At 51.6% G+C, this 19,683-nt stretch overlaps 1 protein-coding gene across 3 annotated transcripts in view; it reads left to right on the plus strand.

The window, feature by feature from the left end:
• Positions 1 to 19,683, plus strand: part of LOC144169839 (chitinase-3-like protein 1) — an 82,879-nt gene that overhangs the window by 8,870 nt on the left and 54,326 nt on the right. For 2 of the 3 annotated variants that reach the window (XM_077699216.1, XM_077699217.1), the window contains exons 2-3: positions 13,510 to 13,602; positions 14,608 to 14,814. In XM_077699216.1, the coding sequence (XP_077555342.1) occupies positions 13,521 to 13,602; positions 14,608 to 14,814 (289 nt within the window). In that variant the 5' untranslated portion in view covers positions 13,510 to 13,520. The remainder of the gene's footprint in view (positions 1 to 13,509; positions 13,603 to 14,607; positions 14,815 to 19,683) is intronic. The other variant, XM_077699218.1, reaches the window with a different exon arrangement.

Raw genomic sequence — 19,683 nt, forward strand, 5'->3', positions numbered from 1 at the left:
CTACCCGGCCATGACTTCATGGCTCAGTCGGTAGAGCGTTTCACACATCCCGTTGTGGCCAGAGTGATCGTGGGCTCGAAACGTAGCGCCGCCGTGCCAATGGAACTTTTTCTGGTGATGTCATTTCCGTGACAGATATGACGTCGGTGACGTTTGTGTACACCGGCATAAAACACTTTCGTGTTAAAAGGTACTCCCTATAAACCATTGACAGCTGTCACTGCAAAATAAGCTCCAATATGTAACACGCTACTTATATGCGGAGGACTGTAGCCCCAACTATACAAGCTGTAGTGTGCGTTCTGTTAAACAAATTATAGTACGTTTTGCCGCTAAAACTACCTCATAATCGTGTCACGTTACTCATTAATAGTTCACAGTTCAGATGCAAAACGTTCGATATTTCTCATAAGCCTCAAGCTTTCGGTACATGGACGTGACTGAGAGGGCGTGAACAAAGATCAACACAAATATTTCCCTCAACCGGGAAGGCAATGAAAGGCCAGACCCCACCGCGGCCGTGAATTTTTTTAAACAATAGGGAATGCTCATGGGTCACGGGGAGGGACCACGTACATTTAGAAACTAGTGCGCATTAAGCTCAAATTAAATTGATGCACAGCGAAGCCCTGGGCACTGGAGCCAATGTGATAGTAAGCTGTAGCTGACAAAAAAATGAAGCCCACACTAACGCGTAAGACGTGAAGGTAGCGAAGCTGTACGCTACCTTCACGACCACCACGACGGTTTAAGTCCACGATTGCAGCCAATTTGCTTCCACTTCGCTGCCGCAACGAGCCTTACTCTATCGTTTGCTATAAGTGTCAGCTTGCTTCATTTTTTTGGAAGTGACAATCCCTGGACATCACCTTGGAGGGGCGTACGCTGTGTCTTTGTCGTTCCGAGCAAGTGTTGCCACGATCACGGCTAATGCTGGACTTTTTTGGGGGGGGGGGCAATCTTGGCCAATCTCGCTAAGTGGGTATGCTTTGCTTGACAAACGTGCGCCCGGAACTCTAGGCGGTCGCCGCGAGGCACGCACGCACGAGCGCTTGACATTTTCTTGTTTTTTTTTACCTGCCGGGCGGTCGCCGCAATCTATGCTTTGCTTGACAAACGGGCGCCGGGGACGCGCCGGGAACGACTCCGGAAGGGGTGTGCCACTCCTTCCCGAGACGACTTGCAGATCCCGCCACCACTGCCTCGAGTCGATGACGAAGGGATGGTGGATGTCTACAACGCTGAGGATGATTTTTCCTTCACATCTCGCCGCAAAGACTACGACGACCTCTTCGATGCATGTGACAACGATTACTAGCACCGCAGCTATGCAAATAAACAACGACAGTGAAACTTAACTATGTGTCCGGCAATGCTCACCTACGATAGCTTCGCCATTCAAGTCTTGCGCATGAGTGCAAGCTTTCCTGAATTTTCCTCACTCCTCGGGGTTATCGCCAGGTTTGTTTGTTTGTTTGTTTCTTTGCTAAAGCTACTGCGCGTGCCGGGGACGCTCGGGGGTCGCCGCGAGGCGCGCGCTCACGAGCGCTCGGCATTTTATTGGTATTTTTAACGCATTACGTGCCACACGTCACGGCCAGCTACAAGAACTCCGCTGTTAAAGGCCAACTGCAACGAAAATTTACCTGCCCGAAATTCTGCTTCAACGTGCGGTATGCACCACTAAATTCTCTTGTGACCTAATTGTAAACTCCATAAACGCGCAGTTTTTTTTTTATTAAAACCGTTCGAAAACACGCCACTTCCGCCAACGCAGCACCTAGCCACAACTTGTCGCCACTGCCGTGAACTTCCGGATGCGACGTGTCAGTCAGGACCCTCGTTCGGTCGTCGCCCCTCCTGAGTAGCCATGGCGGAAAGAATACTTAGCCCTTTTACGCGAGACCTCACGCGAGTTAGCAGTGAAATTCCTGCCTCTTGCATGAATAATTACTTCCACGCGTTTCCGTAATGCCAGAAGCTGAAGCAGCTCTGGGTTACCGAGACATAAAAAAAAATTAAGCCATTACAGCGATGTAGGGGCTATTGGCCGGCTTTCATTCAGTTGCAGCAATGAAGGCATTCCATAGCCACTACAAACATCCCCCTCGCGAGGGGCACGATCAAATGCAGAGCATTTCCGGGGGCGCACGACGTTAAGTAGTTTGCGTTACGTTAATGTTGTTGCACTTGTGGCAACTGCTGACGAGAGAGCGCGGCGATGAGTGCGTTCCAGCCTCGCCGACACGATCGCGCCACGCGCGCGCGATGCTGACGTCACGATCACGCCACAGATGTTGTTGATCCCGCGACGCGCGCGCCCCCACCTGTTGGGCGCGAACCGACCGCGGAGAGAGCGCGCGATGCGAGCGGAGAGTAGGCGAGGAGGAGCGGGGCTGACGAGAGAGCGCGGCGATGAGTGCGTTCCAGCCTCGCCGACACCCGCCTTTATCACGCCACGATCGCGCCGAGAGGGCGCACCTGCGAGCGATGCGGACTACTACGGACGCCTAGAACGGGTGACATCGTGAGTTAAAGAAATGCTCTGCATTTAAAAGCAAATTCGAAAAGTGCCGGAGCCGGTATACGCGAGGCAAAACACCGTCGGCGAGCGAGTACGGCCGTTGCACAGCGGCCGATTTCGTGGTCGCGACGGCGGCAAGAGGCTCTCGGTCGACTCGACGAGCACGCGAGACGCGTGAACAGCCTACGCGAGGCGATACGCTGTTGACGCGGCTGGTCGGTACGTCGCCGCGCCAACGGCTACGGCAGCCGTGCGGCGCACTGCAAGCTCGCGGCCGGGCGTCTCTGCGAGTGCGCAAAACGCTGAACGGCCGACGCGAGACGATGCGCTGTGGCAGCCGGTCGGGGCTTGAACGAGTACGGCAGATTGCTGTCCGGTTAGATTGCTGTCCGGCCCACTGCACGATAGCGGCCGGTGGACTCTTCGAGAGCGCGAGTACGGCCGACGCGAGGCGTACTATCGCGCCCAATTTGACTCGCAACAGGCGAGCGGCCGCCGCAGCTGCTCCCCGGGAAGCGGTGGCGCCTTGCAACGAAGCACTCGAGAAGTAAAGGGAGAGGGGTCCGCTCTTCCGATAATCATCAGCATCCCCCGTGTGCACCGTTGCTAGCTTCTTTCCTTTGCGGCTGGTATAAATTGTTACCGCGGAAGTTCTCGGGGTGGATTACCGCATCGCCAGCGATAAGTTTTATCACTGGCTGCAATGGTCTTATGCGCATGTGCGCAAGCCTTCCAGTTTGGCAATAATAGTGCTTAGCGAAATATAGATAACGTTCAATCTTCCACACAAATAAAAATATCTGAAACACTGGCTGGCCGCATTTTTTTATTTACTGCTTCTGCCTCTAATTCTGACATTGCCTCACGGTACGAAATGCACTATTATGCTATCAGCTACGTCACTGATGGCCACTGCGCCGCTATGCTTGCCTTACAACAATGAAAACCTATAAGTGCCGTAAAAAACGATATGCTAAGAATAAAAGAAAATATGCATGACGCTATCTTCCAAGGAACCGTTATCGGCTACTGCTTTCTATTGGTCACAGCGTCACTTTCACGCTGAAAAACGATAGGAGAGCACAAAGCATTGATGCCAGTTTTTATACGCCCCTTTCAATGCCCTTTTCGGGTGCATTGTTCTTTTCACAGCAGCCCGCACCATGTCAAGAGTGCCTCACAGTGAACGTGTGCGCATTGTGGAATCATGGCTGAAGTCTTATACGCAGCGAGAAATCGCTGAATTAACTGGCCGATCAACGAACACAGTGAACCGCATTATTCAGGCCTATAAAAATGAAGGTCGAATTTGTTACGCCCCTCATGATCGTCGCCCTCACGTTACCAGTGCCATTGAAGACGAAGTTTTGATCGCCGCGGCTTATGCTAATCCGTTTGGCACTGCGCAGCAGCATGCTCAACTTGCAGGTGTTTCAGCTTCACTGAGTACTGTGAAAAGAAGGTTGGCAGAAGCCGGACTGAGGAGCCGTGTCGCCGTGCAAAAGCCTCTTTTATCCGACGACAACAAAGCAGCACGTCTCAGGTTTGCGTCTGAGCACAGCACCTGGATCGTTGACGACTGCAAACAGATGCTGTTCTCGGACGAATCGACGTTTAGCACAAGATGGGACCAGAAACGTCGCGTCTGGCGTCCTGTGAACATTCGCTACGAGCTGGAATACGTACAAGAAGGGGCCTCAAGCGGAAAGACCACCGTAAACGTCTGGGCCGTCATGTGCAAAGACGGACTTGGCCCACTACACCGAATTGAAGGCTCCCTAACTGCAGAGAAATATTCCAAAATCCTGGAATATGTCATGATCCCATATGCCCTAGACGGCCCATTCCCTGACGGTGATTACCTTTTCCAGCAAGACCTGGCCCCTGTGCACACCGCAATAAGTGTCAAGAAATTGTTAACTGACCGCGGTGTGCGCCAACTTGAATGGATTCCTAAAGGTGCCGACGTGAGCATTATCGAGCCTGTATGGGGAAGGATAAAGGTAGCGCTGTCGAAGGAAGGACTGCATAAAGCATCGGCGGACGATCTGTGGCACATGGTTGAAGCCGCATGGAACGTCATTAAGGAGGACTGAGGCTACGTGGAGGCTCTTTGTGCATCGCTTCCATCTAGAATCCAACGTGTGATCGCTGCTAAAGGAGGCATGACTCGATGCTGAGGCACCATCAACTTCATCTCCATAAGGTTTTTTTAAAACAAAGGTTATTGTTATTGCATGTTTTTGCTTTGTTGCTGCCTCATAACGAACAGACATGTAACGGCATTACAGTGGCGCAGGTCAATAAACTCTTTCAGTTTCAATGTGTTAACTCTGAATTAATTTTGGTGAGTTTAAATTTGTAATGAGCATCTATAGGTAAATATGGCTTGTGTATTTCCAAAAGTGTCGATATCATTAAGGCAAAAGCCTTATATCGTCGTTCCGTCAAGTCCTTAAGCGAAAACCGGTCGCCAATACCCATTGCATAAAATATTCTGGACACCTCCAGCGAGTTCAAGGCAGTTAAAGAGGACCAGAGCATGACGGCGCATAAGTGGATGACAAAGCGAATTGAGAGTTGTTAAAAGCAATCAAAACGAATTAAGGGAATCAAAGTGAACGAAAGGGGATGGCTAAGTGAATGAAGGTTATAAAAAAGAGTAGGAGGAATCGAAGTGAAACAAAGTGAATTAGGTGCCTGACTAGGCAAACAAAGGGAATTAAAGTGAGGTAAATTTATTGGAGACGGATGACCATGCGATAGAAGTGAATGAGTCAGCAAATTAAGATGGATCACTAAAAGCGAATAATGTAGATGACTCAATCGTTTAAAGGAAATGGCAAACCGTAATATGGTGGATGAATAATCAAATTACGGCTACTAATAATGGCTAATACTTATTTCGCTAATTTACGAGCCTAATTAGGCATACTAATTAAGGTAGAAAATGTGGATGAAAAAGCGAAATTTTGCGGACTTCAATATCAGGGTTGTCGGTAAAATATTCGCGCGAGAAGAGCAAGAAAGATATGTCTACGGTGGACATGAATGCGAAAAAAAAAACGTGCGACCAAGTACATCATGCATATGTCTTTAATGCAGCGGCACTCGGGCTTTCACCTTCAAGTCGTCTTAAGGATAACATAAAGGATAGTGTCAATTTTTAAGATGATCAACAACAAAGCTTTTTCAAAAATACGTTCCATAGCAATGGCCGAGCCACCGTCATTTCGCGGTAATAGCGACGAAACCATCGCGCATCACAATTCTTGAGTCGCAAGGCTGCGCCAAGCTGAACTAAATCGGGCAGCTTCATGCGCACCGCATTCGGAGCCCGAAAGGCAACAGAGCACTCGGGGGTTGCTGATGATTATCGGAAGAGCGAACCCCCTCTCCCTTTACTTCTCGAGTGCTTCGCCGCAAGGCGCCACCGCTTCCCGTGGAGCAGCGGCGGCGGCCGCTCGCCTGTTGCGAGTCAAATTGGGCGCGATAGTACGCTGTTGTCACTGTTTTAACGCCGGTCGGGGCGCGAACTACAGCACGCGGCAAACTGCACGGGATCCATTCAGTTCAAACAACCTGGTCAAAAAACTAGCCACTGTTTGTTTCGTTGTGGGTTCTGATATAGAATACCGGACTTGGGTTATATTGGGTTAACTGGGTTAATTATAAAGTAGGAAAAGAAGGCGTATAAGAGCGATTGGCCTCGTGTTGGGGGATGTTCCCGCGGCGGCTTTCATACACCGTGGGTTAAATCCCGCTGTCTACGCTGTTGGCTTAGGGGCCTTAGTTGGCTTGACTGCGTGGCGCCATCTGTTAGTTCCTCGCGTAACACTGTTGGCAACATTTCTGTCACCAAAAAACAAAAAAAAGGGGCACATTTGTCAGCATTGACCCTCGAAAAAGGTGGTTGTTTCACGACGCCAGCGAAGACAATGCAGTGTTTTCGTCGCTATGCGCTAAAACCGAATTCTTATTTGCATGTTTCGACGCTTTCCTGCCATGGTAGATTTTTTTTTCTCACACAAACACAGGATAGTTCAGTCCGCACAGGGCATTTTGGCTGTGCCGGTGTTCATCTAGCGATCAAACTGCCTTTTGTGTACCCATTTCCGAGCTCCCAGCTTTGCCATGACGCCTCGAGGTGCCTGTGTTTACATTTTACCGGACGACTACAGGCGCGTCTTTGCAGCTCACAAAGCAATAATGGTTGCACGAACTTCCCAACCCTTTTCGCGCATGTTTTAAATTTTTGAAGAAACGGACGACCCGAAACGAATCGAATACGCGCCGTCTTCTCACAGGCAGACCTTGGTTCTACAAACGTTGGGCTGCGCCAACTCAATTCCTGAGTGTAACGCAACTTCCGGCGGTCCGTAATGGCCGCCCTTTTTTTGCAGTTTCGGTTTGAAAAGAGCGGTTTTGATCTTTGTTTACGATGCAACGAGCATATTTGGGCCTCCAAATTTTGCAGGCAGCAATTTTTTCAGGTAACACTACCAGAATATAGCGCATTTAAGGGGCCGAAAATTTCGCTGCAGTTGGACTTTAAAATACCGAATTCTTATCGCCAAATGCATTAATCAATCAGCATATTATAAGAACCCCAATGTAAAACCAATCTCGTCAGCAACAGGTAGCAATGCAAGGCAATTTGCCTTACGAAAAGGAGAGCGAGAGTCAGAGAAAACAACGGTAATGTTGGCAAGCCCGAAGACAAAGGCACACATGGAGCTCAGACAGGTATCAGCAAAAAAATGCGATTGCGTCACTACAGTTGCCCAGCAGTACTTATGGCAAGGCTACCAATTGATATTTCTGCCACTCAAGACACCTGGTCAAGGGAAATGCCCAAAATGTAATAGAAAATGATTGTAAAAGGGAGAAACTTTTGGTTCCTCTGTCACAGTAATCGGTAAAAAACGAAAGTGTACTGTGCAGCGAAATCTGCAGCTGAGCATGATTTGCGAGTCGGCGGCTGTTTTGTGAGTGTGCTGGGCGAGCGACGCCCTGCTGGCGGGTCGCTTCGGCAATGGTGTACGGCGTCATTTCCGTGACGGATATGACGTCAGTGAAATCTTCGTGCATCCCGGCATAAAACACTTTCGTGTTAAAATATAAAACCAGAAAACGAACAACCCCAAGTATAACGTAGTCTCTGGTTCTAAAGGTAGCTTCCTCGCAAGAAGACCCTGTGTGCAGGGGCGCAGCCTTTACAGGCCGCTTGCTTCGTTGTACTGGCGTCACTTCCGTGACGGATATGACGTCACTGAAATGTTTGTGTATCCGGGAATAAAACACTTTCGTGTTAAAAAATAACGCATTAAGGAACGACAGGCGTCCAGCAATGCCACCTAGAACGGAGTTGTCCAGAGGCTCTTTCCTTAGCAGCCGCATCTCCATATACAGCCTCCTTTGAGAAAGAGTGTGCGGGTTCGTGTCTTGTACGGGCGGTGCAAAAACTGACTTCTTACCTGCTCGCTCAAGATTTCTTACGATGAATGACCCGCCCCTCCCGTGTTCGCACACGATGCGCTCAAATAACGGCGCCTTTAATGCTGGAGTCCGACTCTGCAGGAATATACTTTTGATGTGAGGCACAAAGAGGGGAAACTCATCGGCGACCAACTTCGGAGGAGGCGGAAATGCCCGGAATATCTCAGCGAGGACGGCAACACCCGGTGCCTATAAATATTTGCTACCCCACTGGGACACTGTATATATTCTTGGAAGTTGGACCACCGGCTGGTCTTTTCCGGCCAATTTTTCATGCCTGTGGGTTGACATACTACTAACCCTAACAGGGAACAGGGCACCTAGCGGCGGGAGCCCTATAGACCTAACCTGGCCGATACAGCAAGGTGGTTAATTTCGGTTATGACACCGCAACGACGTTACCGGAAGCCTCGTGTACAAAAATAACCTTATACCATCCTTCAAGGAAAAGGACTGGGGACCCAATAAGTGAAAAGATGTGCCCCAATTAGTATATTACCGCGGCGCGGAGCACCCGCGCTTCTTACATAAAAAAGGAACGAAGGGTGCTCCGCCTGCAGAAAAGTGGGCACCTCACTGATGTGTGCCTCCCGGTGCACGAAGACAGTATATGCCGCACCAGAGGTACAAGGAACCCACAGGAAGGCCACGTATTCCCTGTGTGGGAGAGGTCATCCCACAGGAGACAAAAAGTGCAACGACCGGTTCCAAACACCTTACTTCCTACGGAAGACACAGGAGGAACGAGAGAGAGAGAGAGAGAGAGAGAGAGAGAGAGAGAGAGAGAACTTTAATTTGAGCCACGGTTACTGAGGGTTGGTGGAGAACGACTATAGATGGCGCCGGCCGAAATGGCGAGCCGCGCGGCACTAGTGATTTCTTTCCTCCATGGAGACACCTCGTCCACTGCCGCTGTCGGTCACAGCGGAGAGAAAGGAAGAGGGACGACAGATCGTTCGAGCTCCTTGCCGCCTATTCCTCCACGAGTCGAGGAACGACAGTGAGACGGCACTGCAGTGGCAGCAGCTCCGATTGAAATCCGAGTCAAGGAGTCGGAGCTTCAGCAACCAGGGCTGGCATCAGTCAATATAGACATTCACACCCCAGAAAGAAGCAAACACCTAAATGAGCTGAGCTGGTGCAGCAGGGGACGCACTTCTCAGCTTCGCAGAACACAAACAAAAAGGTCAGCAGCAAAGCTAGCGCGAAACATTCAAGTAATCAGCAACAGGCGGAAATCGCCAAAATCAAGCAAATGCTTAGCTTTGTTTACAGAACTTCGAAGGAGAGCAGCTCCGCATGCCTCTTTGGACGCTGTCGTTTTCGCTAAAAGCCATCGGATCACAAGGAGAGGCATTTTGCGCCTGATCCTCCGGTTTTTTAGGGACACAAGCCTCAGTGCACGATTTCCCGCGCATAACGGTAAAAAAAAAAGGTGCTCATACGGGAGCAATTGCCCCCATACCACGCAAGGCTAGGGCCGCCCGTTAATAAACATCGCCGCCACCACCATCGCTAGAAATGGTACTCGCTGAGAATACAAAGGCTGAAGTGTCAAAACTAAAATAAAAAGAAAATGCCGAGAAAGCTGACCCCGCAACAAAGGGTCCCTCGAAATCGCATGTCCTATGCCGTCAAACTGGGCAAGGCAAACACAGAAGAACCAAGCAAGTACCGCTAACTGAGGACTCGATCGTCTCGCGACGAGTTGAAAACCTCGCAGCCCGAGTGCCCTCCCTCGAAGTGTAAGGCGGAGGGCACAACGATCGCCCTACGGCCTTCAAAAAGGGCAAGGAAAATGAACGCAAATTACAGCGATTCGGGAGGACCTGAGCGAAATGCTCAGCACACAAATAGAGGCCATGCTGGGGAAATTCGCTGAGAGCGTCGACCCGCGAATCGAGGCCATTTCACCGCGCCTTACCGGAGATCGACGAGGCAGTGGTCCGATGAATACCGATGAAACAATCCCGTATCAACGGAAAGTTCTTTAGTCCCAGTCTAGAAAATGCCCAATCCAAGAAATATGGCACTGAATAATCAAAGGTACATAATTCGGCAGTGGAATTGCCGTGTACTCCGCCACAAACGAGGATCTATATCAGACAACGGCGGTGGCGCCAGAGGTCATATAACTGCAGGCATGGCCTGCAGTTAACGGGAAAGGGGTGGGGATACGGCGTACCAAACATACTAGGGAAAGGATGGACCAGATCGGGCGAAAAATGTATAAAAATAGCGACCCTCATTAGACGTAATATTTACCGTTCAGCGACATCGGCGTAACGACCATGGTCCAGGTCCCCGTGGTCATTCCTTCGAGCAAACACATGTGAAAGGGAAGCCTATTTGCACTAAGCGGTTACAGCAACCCACGCAAGAGATTTCGGCGCACGTTAAAGATCTTCTAATGGCCAAAATTAATCCGGTGCCCTCCACCACGGCGCACCTCATAACCTGCGTAGTTTCGGCGCGTTAAAACCCCGTAATCATAAAAAAACACGCAAGAAACATATACGAGAACTAGCTGTTTCGCAAAAGAATACAAACATCGAACACTAGTGGTAGTGCGTGACTTGAGGCCTAAAAAGAAATCCGAATGCCTAAACACGCATGCATGCACTGTGTAGTAGCCACACGTTGCTTGGACGACAATAAAACAGAGGCGCGCGATATCGAAGAGATCGAATCATGAACCGAACACCTTCACATATATGCGGGAAGAAAGCAACAAAGACCAATCCGCAGAAAGCCTTACAGGCCGACGCTAAACTTCGACATATCTGGAAAGTTAGAGAGACCGCGCGCGCGAGAGAGAGAGAGAGAGAGAGAGAGAGAGAGAGAGAGAGAGAGAGAGAGAGTAAGAGGGGGGAGGGAGGGAGGGAGGGAGGGAGGGAGGGAGAACACATTTTAATGAGGTCTAAAGTGGGGGTGGAACCCTAATCCGAGAATCCAGGGCTTGCCCTAGCAAAGCCAGGTTAGCAGAAAAGGCCAAGCAAACAAAAGCTAAACCCCGCATTTCGTAGGCAAGTGGCAATTGTGAAAAGAAACAAAAGAGGACTACGCGAACCAGCTGTAGCGCCAGAACTGGCACAGCACATGCGACTGTAAACGGAACAACAGTTGGGCCTTGCAGACACTTACCTGGCCTATATCCTTGGGTACACCTAACTGACCCAGTACCAGCAAAACCGCGCAAAAGCACAGTCTAGGCCAACTCTGTACCCATGACAGGGCAAGGAGGATTACCTATATAGCAAGGATGCCCGTATCAATCGAGACCACTCCTAAAGGAAAACTCAAAACGCACGGGGGAGCCTCGAACGAGACTCGGGACCATCCATTCACGATATTAGGACCGCCGAGGAATATGTGCATGCAAGTGCGACGGAGTGACGCCAATTTCCGCAGCGCAAGCAACCGCCATGTCGGTATGGGGGTGTTTTACCGCGCGTGGGTGGCTTGCCCTTTCCCGGCTTTGTGTCCCTTCCAGCTTTTTGCTTGCCCCCTGCCAGATCGGCTTTTCCGGAACTGCCGGACTTCTCCTGCCGCTTCCTCAAACGTTTGAAGCTAGCTCACTGGCCTTACACCAATTTTCGCCTTCATGCAGTTTAACAACTTGGCTGCCTCCTCCGTTAGGCCAGCTTTTATCTGGTCCGCTACGAGTAGATTAAGAAGCTGCTCAAAGGATGAGATTTTTCGCGCCTCCATGTACAAGTTGAGGTAGCTTTGCAGTCGCGTTGCGAATGACCTCCATGTCTCGGTCCTTCGCCTAGTGGCCGCAAGGAATCGCTTTTGATACTCTGCCGCTGACAATTTCAAATCGTCAAGTACGACCTTCTTTAGCACGTCTTAATCTCGGTGTTGGGCCGGAGTGAGACGCGTTGACAAATACGCTACCCGCTCAGCAATCAGAATGAAAGCAATCTGCCCCCACCACTCCTTCGGAACCTCATAAGCCTCCAGTACGCTACCCGCTGATTCGAACCAGATAGGCACTTCACCGTCGGTTGGAAACTTTGGAAAGGTCCCAGCTAGCAGTTTAGCGCAATGCCTCAAACTCATGGGACTGCTCTGAGATTCCGCCTCGCTCGCATCGTCTCGCACTCCTGACGCGGCATCACTCTTTGTTTGGGCGAGCAATACTTGCGCCTCTACGGCTTTCAGCTTCACCTCGGCCATTTTGAGTTGAAAATCCATCTGCTTATCGGTAAGAGAAATGACCGCTTGGGTGAGAGAAGGGGACGCTTCGTTGTTCTGGTCGTCACCATTTTCCCCGTTCTCGTTCCGCATTTTTCTGAGACGTTTTTCAGGATTTAGGTGTGCGAAGCGTGTCTCCAACCAATTGGGTCAGCTCAGGCAACAAATAATGCGGCAGAAGTGCCAATCAGGGCACTCACACGGAGCCGGTGGTGCCTAGTTGCATCGGTGGTGGATGATCGCTCCGGGTCTCCGCTGGGTGGGCGTCGTTCCGCAGACAATTCTGCCGCTCCGCCGCCGAGGGTGTGACGCTCGTGCCGTCTCGCTTCGTCGTTGTCCCTTCGGTGGAGCCCGGGAATTCTTTTGGTGGGCTCAAACTGCTGTGGGCGCCGATTCGCCGACGATCTTGCCGCTCCCCCCCCCCGGAGGCGTGATGCTCGTGCCGCCTCCCTTCGCTGTCTACTGGTGAGGCTTGGGGACTGCAGACTCGAGCTGTAGGTGTGCTCCCCGGGAAGGAACGGTCAGGACTCGCTCCTTGAACGGTGCTCCTCTCGTTCTCGTTGTCTTCGTAAGTGGACTCGAGCGTGTGGTGATTCCTGTTCTGTCGACTGCGCCAGTAAATTGCAGGACCTCTCCGTATTCAGGAATGCACCGCAGTGTCTCGTGTCGCCGCGAGGGACGAGGCAGACTCTGATATCCAAACTATGTACAGTTTACGTTCAAGAATATTTACACGACATATACAAGGGAGCAAAACGTAGCCCGCAGTGGGGCTTAGAAGCTTGCCGGGCTCTAGCCGGCGCAGGCGGGACTCCACCCACGACCTGCAGCAAGTTCAGCTCAGTGACGTATACGCACGGGAAGTATGCCACCCAAGGTGGTGAAAGCACGCCGCATCCTTTTGTCCCCGTCGGGGCACCGTCTAGAGCGCTTCCGCGGCCCCGTGCATCCGGCAGCCAAATCGCCAGTGGTCCCCTTCGGAGGATAATGGTTTCCTTAATCGGCGTCGCGGGGGGTGCGGCGACGTCTGCGCTCGGACCCCACGACGTCCACACCAAAGAAGTTTGTCCCTACGCCGCTCTGCTTGTTCCCGCGCGCACCTAGCGTACAGGTGGCTTAATTGGCGGCGGCCCGTCGCCGGATGTGCGTCGGGGGAAGGGTACGATGAGCTACGCTGCGGCACGATGACGTCCGCGCTCGGACCTTACAGGGCTGTTCTCATGTGTGTGCCAAATATAATCCTGTAGCGCACCTGCACTCTGCTAATGTATACCGGTGTTTTGCAGAGCGCGCCGTAATGAAGGAAGTCGTACTCACTCTCGTCCTGCTCTGCGCTGTTAGTGATTCACACCACGGAACAGCATCTGCAGCGCCTGAAGGTGAGTCATTCCGTTCCAGGTAAGCAGATGACGGTAAGAACAACAAAACTAAAGAGAGGAGCAAATGCTGATGTTATGCACACAGGTCTCGTTACAATGCTCTGGGTTGCCCAAGCGCAGAGGTGCAGCAGTTCAGCTGTTCACTCGTCATCCGAGGCTGTTCGCAGCACTTGCACTGGTCAGCTGAAAATGGGGCATAAAAAAACAGGCGAGGTGAAATTGACCCGTTGTAGCGAGATTTGTAACTGTTCTCAGTTTTCTCTTCAGACCAGAAAGTTATGTCATCGTTTATGCGACAAAAGCGAAGCAAGCAACTCTGTTAGAGAGAAAAATACCGACCACTGCACGCCATTTTCTCCCTAACCGCACGCGACGGGGTGAGTTCGAACGTACGAGTAACCAAGCAGTCCAAAGGATCGAGTACAAACGAAAAGCTGGCGGGCGATTTGTGACCGATGCGATGAGGTCTGCGCTAGCAGTACGGTTTGGTTGTGGGACGGATTGCGTTGACAAAGGGAACTCACCTCCCCCTCCATCTTCTCCCTCAAACCTTCCTGATGTCCACTTTGGCCGAGGCTTCTCACAGAAGACGCCAACGTCGCCGGGGTTTTGTGAAATGACACACTACTACTGCTGCTGGCGCAGCCAGAGCGCTGATGTTTCTAGACAGTTCCAGCCAAAAAGATCCGCGGGGCCCGAAAGAAATCGATTGGCCATTAAACAAATAGCTTGTGATAAATACAATGGGGATTGTCGAATAAATGTTTATGCTGCTCTGCTATACGCTGAGCCCCTTTAAAGTCGGCGTCACAACTAAACTTATATTGCTGGGAGGACATATTTTGTCCAGCGCCATAGGAAGGCTTTAGGGCTTTTTATTAAATACCTTCACCTGGAGGTCCACCAATGATAGATAACCATGGCATTCAAGAGCTAATCAGCTACTGGAATATCGTAGTTACCGAAGCAAAACTTCGAACGCTGAAGTGGCCATCGTTGTTTCAGCAGTCGCAGATGGTGCGTCCAAGCGTCAAGTGTTCCTGTGCTACTGGGGAAGCTGGTCGTACCACTGGAATGGCGCGGGGAAGTTCTCGGTGGACGACATCGATGCGTCTCTCTGCACGCACCTGGTCTACGCCTTCGCCAAGCTGGACAACGGCGTCATCGCGCCCTTCAATGCCAACCTGGATCTCAAGGACAACTACGGAGTGGGTAGGTACACATGATGCGGCACACGAGCGCACTCCACGGCGGCCAAGGTTTCCGCCGTCGCGTTCATCTCACGTTCACACAGACGCCGTTGCGTGAATGTGGAATGTTCCTCGATACAATATTATCATTGTCACAGAGTGAAGAACGAAGCAAGGTCCTTACACAAATGAACGTTTATTAGACAAAACTTGTACTCCGCAATAAACCAGAATCAAGAAAATGCAAACGTTCAAGAAGCGAAGCGACGTACACAGTCGAACGTCGGCGAATCCAATGCCGCGGTGTTTGCTCTGCGTGCATTTATCTCGTAACACTGTTGTTTTCAGAACCATCGAGTTAAGTCGAGAACACTGTCTATAAAACAAGTACAGTGCACGTTAGTGACGACAAGGTGCGCCTTTTCCCTATCAAGATTGTCCGGCGCGGCTACGACACAAGCAGCGAAGGGCGCTCCCATTGGAACACAGGATAAGATAACCGGGCGCATTCACGCGCGTCTAAAAAACATAAACAAAACTAATTTCAAGCTGTAGTTAGTGGCAATATTAACACTCACGTTCCTTACGAGGTTGTTCCGAAGTTTTTTGGAGATATATGCACCTAATCATCGCTTCGTGAGCAAACTTTGTCTGAATAAAGCGAGGAAGACGTGTAAGTAAGGGGATGATTTACGGTGTAGGGAGAATATTTAATGGAGATTAAGTATTAAATAAATGAAAATTTCATTTTGTTTAGAAGTTTACATTGAATTGGTGAACTGCTGAACTGGACATTTGAGAGCATGTTGTTGAGCTAAGGTCGAAATGTAAGCGCGTGCCAGATTTTATCATCAGTTTATCAGCTAAACTTTAAACGCAAAAAAAAAAATATAACGACCTCCTCAAGAAACATGATCTTTACCTCCTGAAATCTCACTCCTTTTCAGGAAACCCCTTTAAACTCTGTTTGTGGGCGTCCGGGGTAGCTTTGATAAACTGGGGTGTCTAAAAAATACGACTTTCAGTCTTGCAGCTGAGGTTTTGATTTTCAGCACTCCCGATCACCAAGCGATTGCTTTACTGATCGGGGCCACCACGCCACATCAACGCACGGCGACACACGCAGACAACATTCTATAAAAATCCCACATTTGATGCGCTGCATGAATTCTCGCGATGTCAGTGCCCAGCAAGGCAGTGCAGCATCCTGCTAGCCTGCTATGAGTGGGTTTTGATGGAATCTCGGCGATGTTTATGCATTTAAAAGGACTCTGCAACACTTTTTTCGGCTTTCTCGAAATCTTAAATTCTTGCAGGATGTAGTCAACCAACACCTCCAGTACTTAGATTAGGGGGTGGCAAAATACCCCTGCCAAGAATTACTGCTCTATGCCCATCAGATAACTTGGAAATTTGCTCAAAAGATATTTCTCTCCTGAACAGATGGTACCTATAACGGCAAAAGATCATAGAATAAAGCTTTCATTCATTTCTTCTTTTTCCCTACGTTGGCGTTCTTCGACAGCTAGAATTACGCCATTACAGCGCTGTAGCAACTATTGGACGGCTTACTTTCAGATGCGGCAATGAACGCGCTCGATAGCCACTCAAAAAAAAAAAAAAACCGGGACATCTCCACTAAGCTCAAACCTGGGGAGGGGCGAAGGATGCAGTGTATAAGTGTATTCTTGGCGCCTTGGCGTTTTTGCAAACGGAGATGAAACCATTGGGAGGTAGAGGTATACAGCTTAGCTGTAAAGTCTCTTCGAAGCACGAAGCAGACTTCCTGAGAAGCCATGGCCTGCAGCTGTCCGAGGCCAAGGCAAAGGACATTATGTACCACCCACGTGGCCACCAGGCACAAAAGACAACACCCCCCCCCCTCCCCCACCCTGAGCGGCTAGCCGCTTCCGTGGTGCTTCAGGGTCAAATACCTGGGGCTCCTCATTGACTGCCGGATGACCTGGATACCAGTGGTGAGGGCACTCCAGCAGTGCACGGTGGGAGTCCAGCGGGGCGTGCGAAGGCTGCTGGTACGAGGCCAGGGCTGCTCGCACTCCGTGGCCCTGCGAGTGTTTCATGGAATGGCGTCCTCGGTCGTCCTGTATGCTCTGCCACTGGTACACCTGCAGCCACTGCGGTGGAAGGAGCTGGAGATGGACCAGCGCCGGGTCATACGCCTCGGCCCGGGCCTCCCAAGCACGTCCCCGGCTGCGGCTACCTACTCAGAGGCCGGCACCTGGGCCATCCAGATGCGGGCCCTGCAGACGGGGCTGCACCACATCCACCGGCTCCATAGCACACCAGACGGGCCAGCCTTTCTGCAGCGCTACCGCAGCCGCCCCTGTTCGCAGATGGGCATGCTGACGTCCATCTACGATGGTCACATTAAGCTGCCGCAGCGTCCCCCCTCGAGACACCACCACCTGGCACCGGGCGAGCTCTTCGCATCAGCACTACGCTCCCGGGAATTCGCAGCAAGCGGTCACCACCAACCCAGGCTATCCATCAGGAGGTTGCTGCCCTGCTGCAGGACGATACGGCCCGCCTCCTGCAGCTCTACACAGACGGCTCCGCACAACCGTCCATGGGCAGAGCTGGAGCCGCCTGCATGGCAATGGAGCTTGGCAACAGTCGTGTGTGCTGCCTGCCCTTCCCCCCCTTCTCCCCCCATGCAGAGCTGGCCGCACTGCACCTTGCTGCAGACCTTCTCCTGGAGAAGGGCAACCGGAATCAAGGGGCCGTCATCTTCACCGACTCCCGGACCGCTCTCTTGCGACTGCGAGCGGTGGACCAGCCATCGAGCTCCAGCGGCTACGTGGAGCGGGCGCTGGCGGCGAAGCTTCACCTGGTGGAGTCCCGCGGTTGTGACCTGCGGGCCCACTGGTTGCAATCTCATGTCGGAATCACCAGCAATGAGGTGGCTGACGCCCTGGCCAGAGGTGCAGCTCGCCAGGATGGGGTCCCTGCCTCCCGCGACCTGAGGTCCTTCGACGCCGCACAACTATAGTGCCTAGAATATACTATATTCTAGGCACTATAGCACAACCCATCCTGGCGCGGGAGGTGGAGACGATGCACCCGGACCCCAGAGTCATCAGCGGCCAAGCTCCACAGTTCCTGCCTGGCCGCATCAGCAGGGACGCCCGCTCCATACTCCTCTGCATGAGGCTAGATTGCTGCAACATGACAGCCCGCTTGCACCGAAAAGGCCGCCGGTCGTCGCCCACATGTGCTGACATGCCCAGAGCCCAAGACCCTGGAGCACCTGCTCTGCTCCTGCCGCCAGCACGATGCCCGCGAGCAGAGCTTCGGGCCCCACTCCAGCGTCTAGGGCTGCCCAGCCATACCCTGATAGACCTGCTTTTCCCGACGGGCCCCAACTCCATCCGGCGGGAAGCATTTCGAGTTGTCCTGGCCTTCCTCGAGGAGACCAACCTCATCCAACAGCTGTAGCCCAATGCCTGCCGGCCAGCGTTAAGTACTCCTTAGCTCTTTCGTTCTCTCCGTCTTTCTCAGTCCCCATTTTCTATCCCCTATCCCCTTTCATTCCCCCTCTCCCCTTCCCCCGTACTGGGTTGTATGCTGGTGAACTCCCAAATGAGTTCAAAATATCCCCAGTCCATTTCTTTTCTACTTTCTATATCAATAAAGCACTCACTCACACTCACGAAGCGCTCTAGCGCGAGGCGGAAACGAGTGTCGCGGTGTTTTTTTAGTACGCGTTAGGTTCTAGCGCGAGGCGTAGACGAGTTTCCCTGTGTTTTAGTACCATGACTACATGAGACGACGATTATGACGACGACAGGAGACGCCAAGCCCCACCCCCTAGGGGCTTCCCCCTAAAAGAAAGCCACAAGAGCAAAGCGAAATGGAAGGCTTATCTGCTGCGACGAACAAATCACGCAGTGCCGCTCCGTGCTGGCTATAACAATAGCTTTCGCAGTGCTTCCAAACGCGAAAGAAGGAGTGAAAGCGTTCATCGGAAGTGTTGCAGAGTCCCTTTAAAACCCGCGGATTCCACGTGCTCTCGGAGTATAATGGCCAATGAGATGAACTTGCCCCTCCGCTGTGAAAACCACGGCAATCAACGGGAAAAGCGTGATAGAACGCACTCCGGCCACAGCCACTGGGTAGAAATACGAGCAGAGACAACTGCAGGCATTCGTGGGGTCGTGGTTGAATGTGTATCGGCGAAATGCGTCTAAGGTAAACCCCATAAGTCCCCAGAAATGAGGAAACATTTGGCGTATACCAAAGAGGAAGCCTGAGGGACTAGGCGTAGAAGACAGATAACCCGATGGAGAGAGACAGAGAGACTTTAGTGGGCATATTTGTGGCCGGGATCTTGAGTCCAAGACTCCGCTGGTACGGCCGGCTGTCTTCGTCCTTTCCGCTAGCAAATGCTGCGTTTCAGAACAAGAGCTGGCCAATGTACTCTCCCACTGCTCGTGTGAGGGGTTGGGGATGGAGGAAGATGTGGGTTTAGTTGACATTCCCAGACAATATTGTACAGTGTGCTTGGGGCTTGGCAGTGAATACATAGAGGATCATAGAGAGTAGTGAGGGTGGCGTGTAGTCGTGTTTAGTGTGGGGAGGTATTGGTCTGTAGTTGTCTCAGGATGACTTCCTGTTGTTTCGTGGCCTTATCGGTGAGTGATGGGTACAGTTGTCTCGCTAGTCAATAATGTGGAGTAATGTCGGCGCTCCGGCTCTTGTTGCGGTGCCCGGTGGGCGAGTCCTCGGGCCAGGCCGTATGCCGTCTGGTTGCCGCGAAGAGCTGAGTGGCCCGGGGTCCATATGATTTTGACTTGCTTATATGATACCTTATGGTTTTGACTCGGCAGGCGGGTTGACAAACACGATGGAGGAAGAAAAGAAAATTCAGGGC

Source organism: Haemaphysalis longicornis, unplaced genomic scaffold (genome assembly GCF_048455015.1).
Source record: "Haemaphysalis longicornis isolate Haplotype H1 unplaced genomic scaffold, Haemaphysalis longicornis Haplotype H1 scaffold_2, whole genome shotgun sequence".
Classification (NCBI taxonomy): domain Eukaryota; kingdom Metazoa; phylum Arthropoda; class Arachnida; order Ixodida; family Ixodidae; genus Haemaphysalis; species Haemaphysalis longicornis.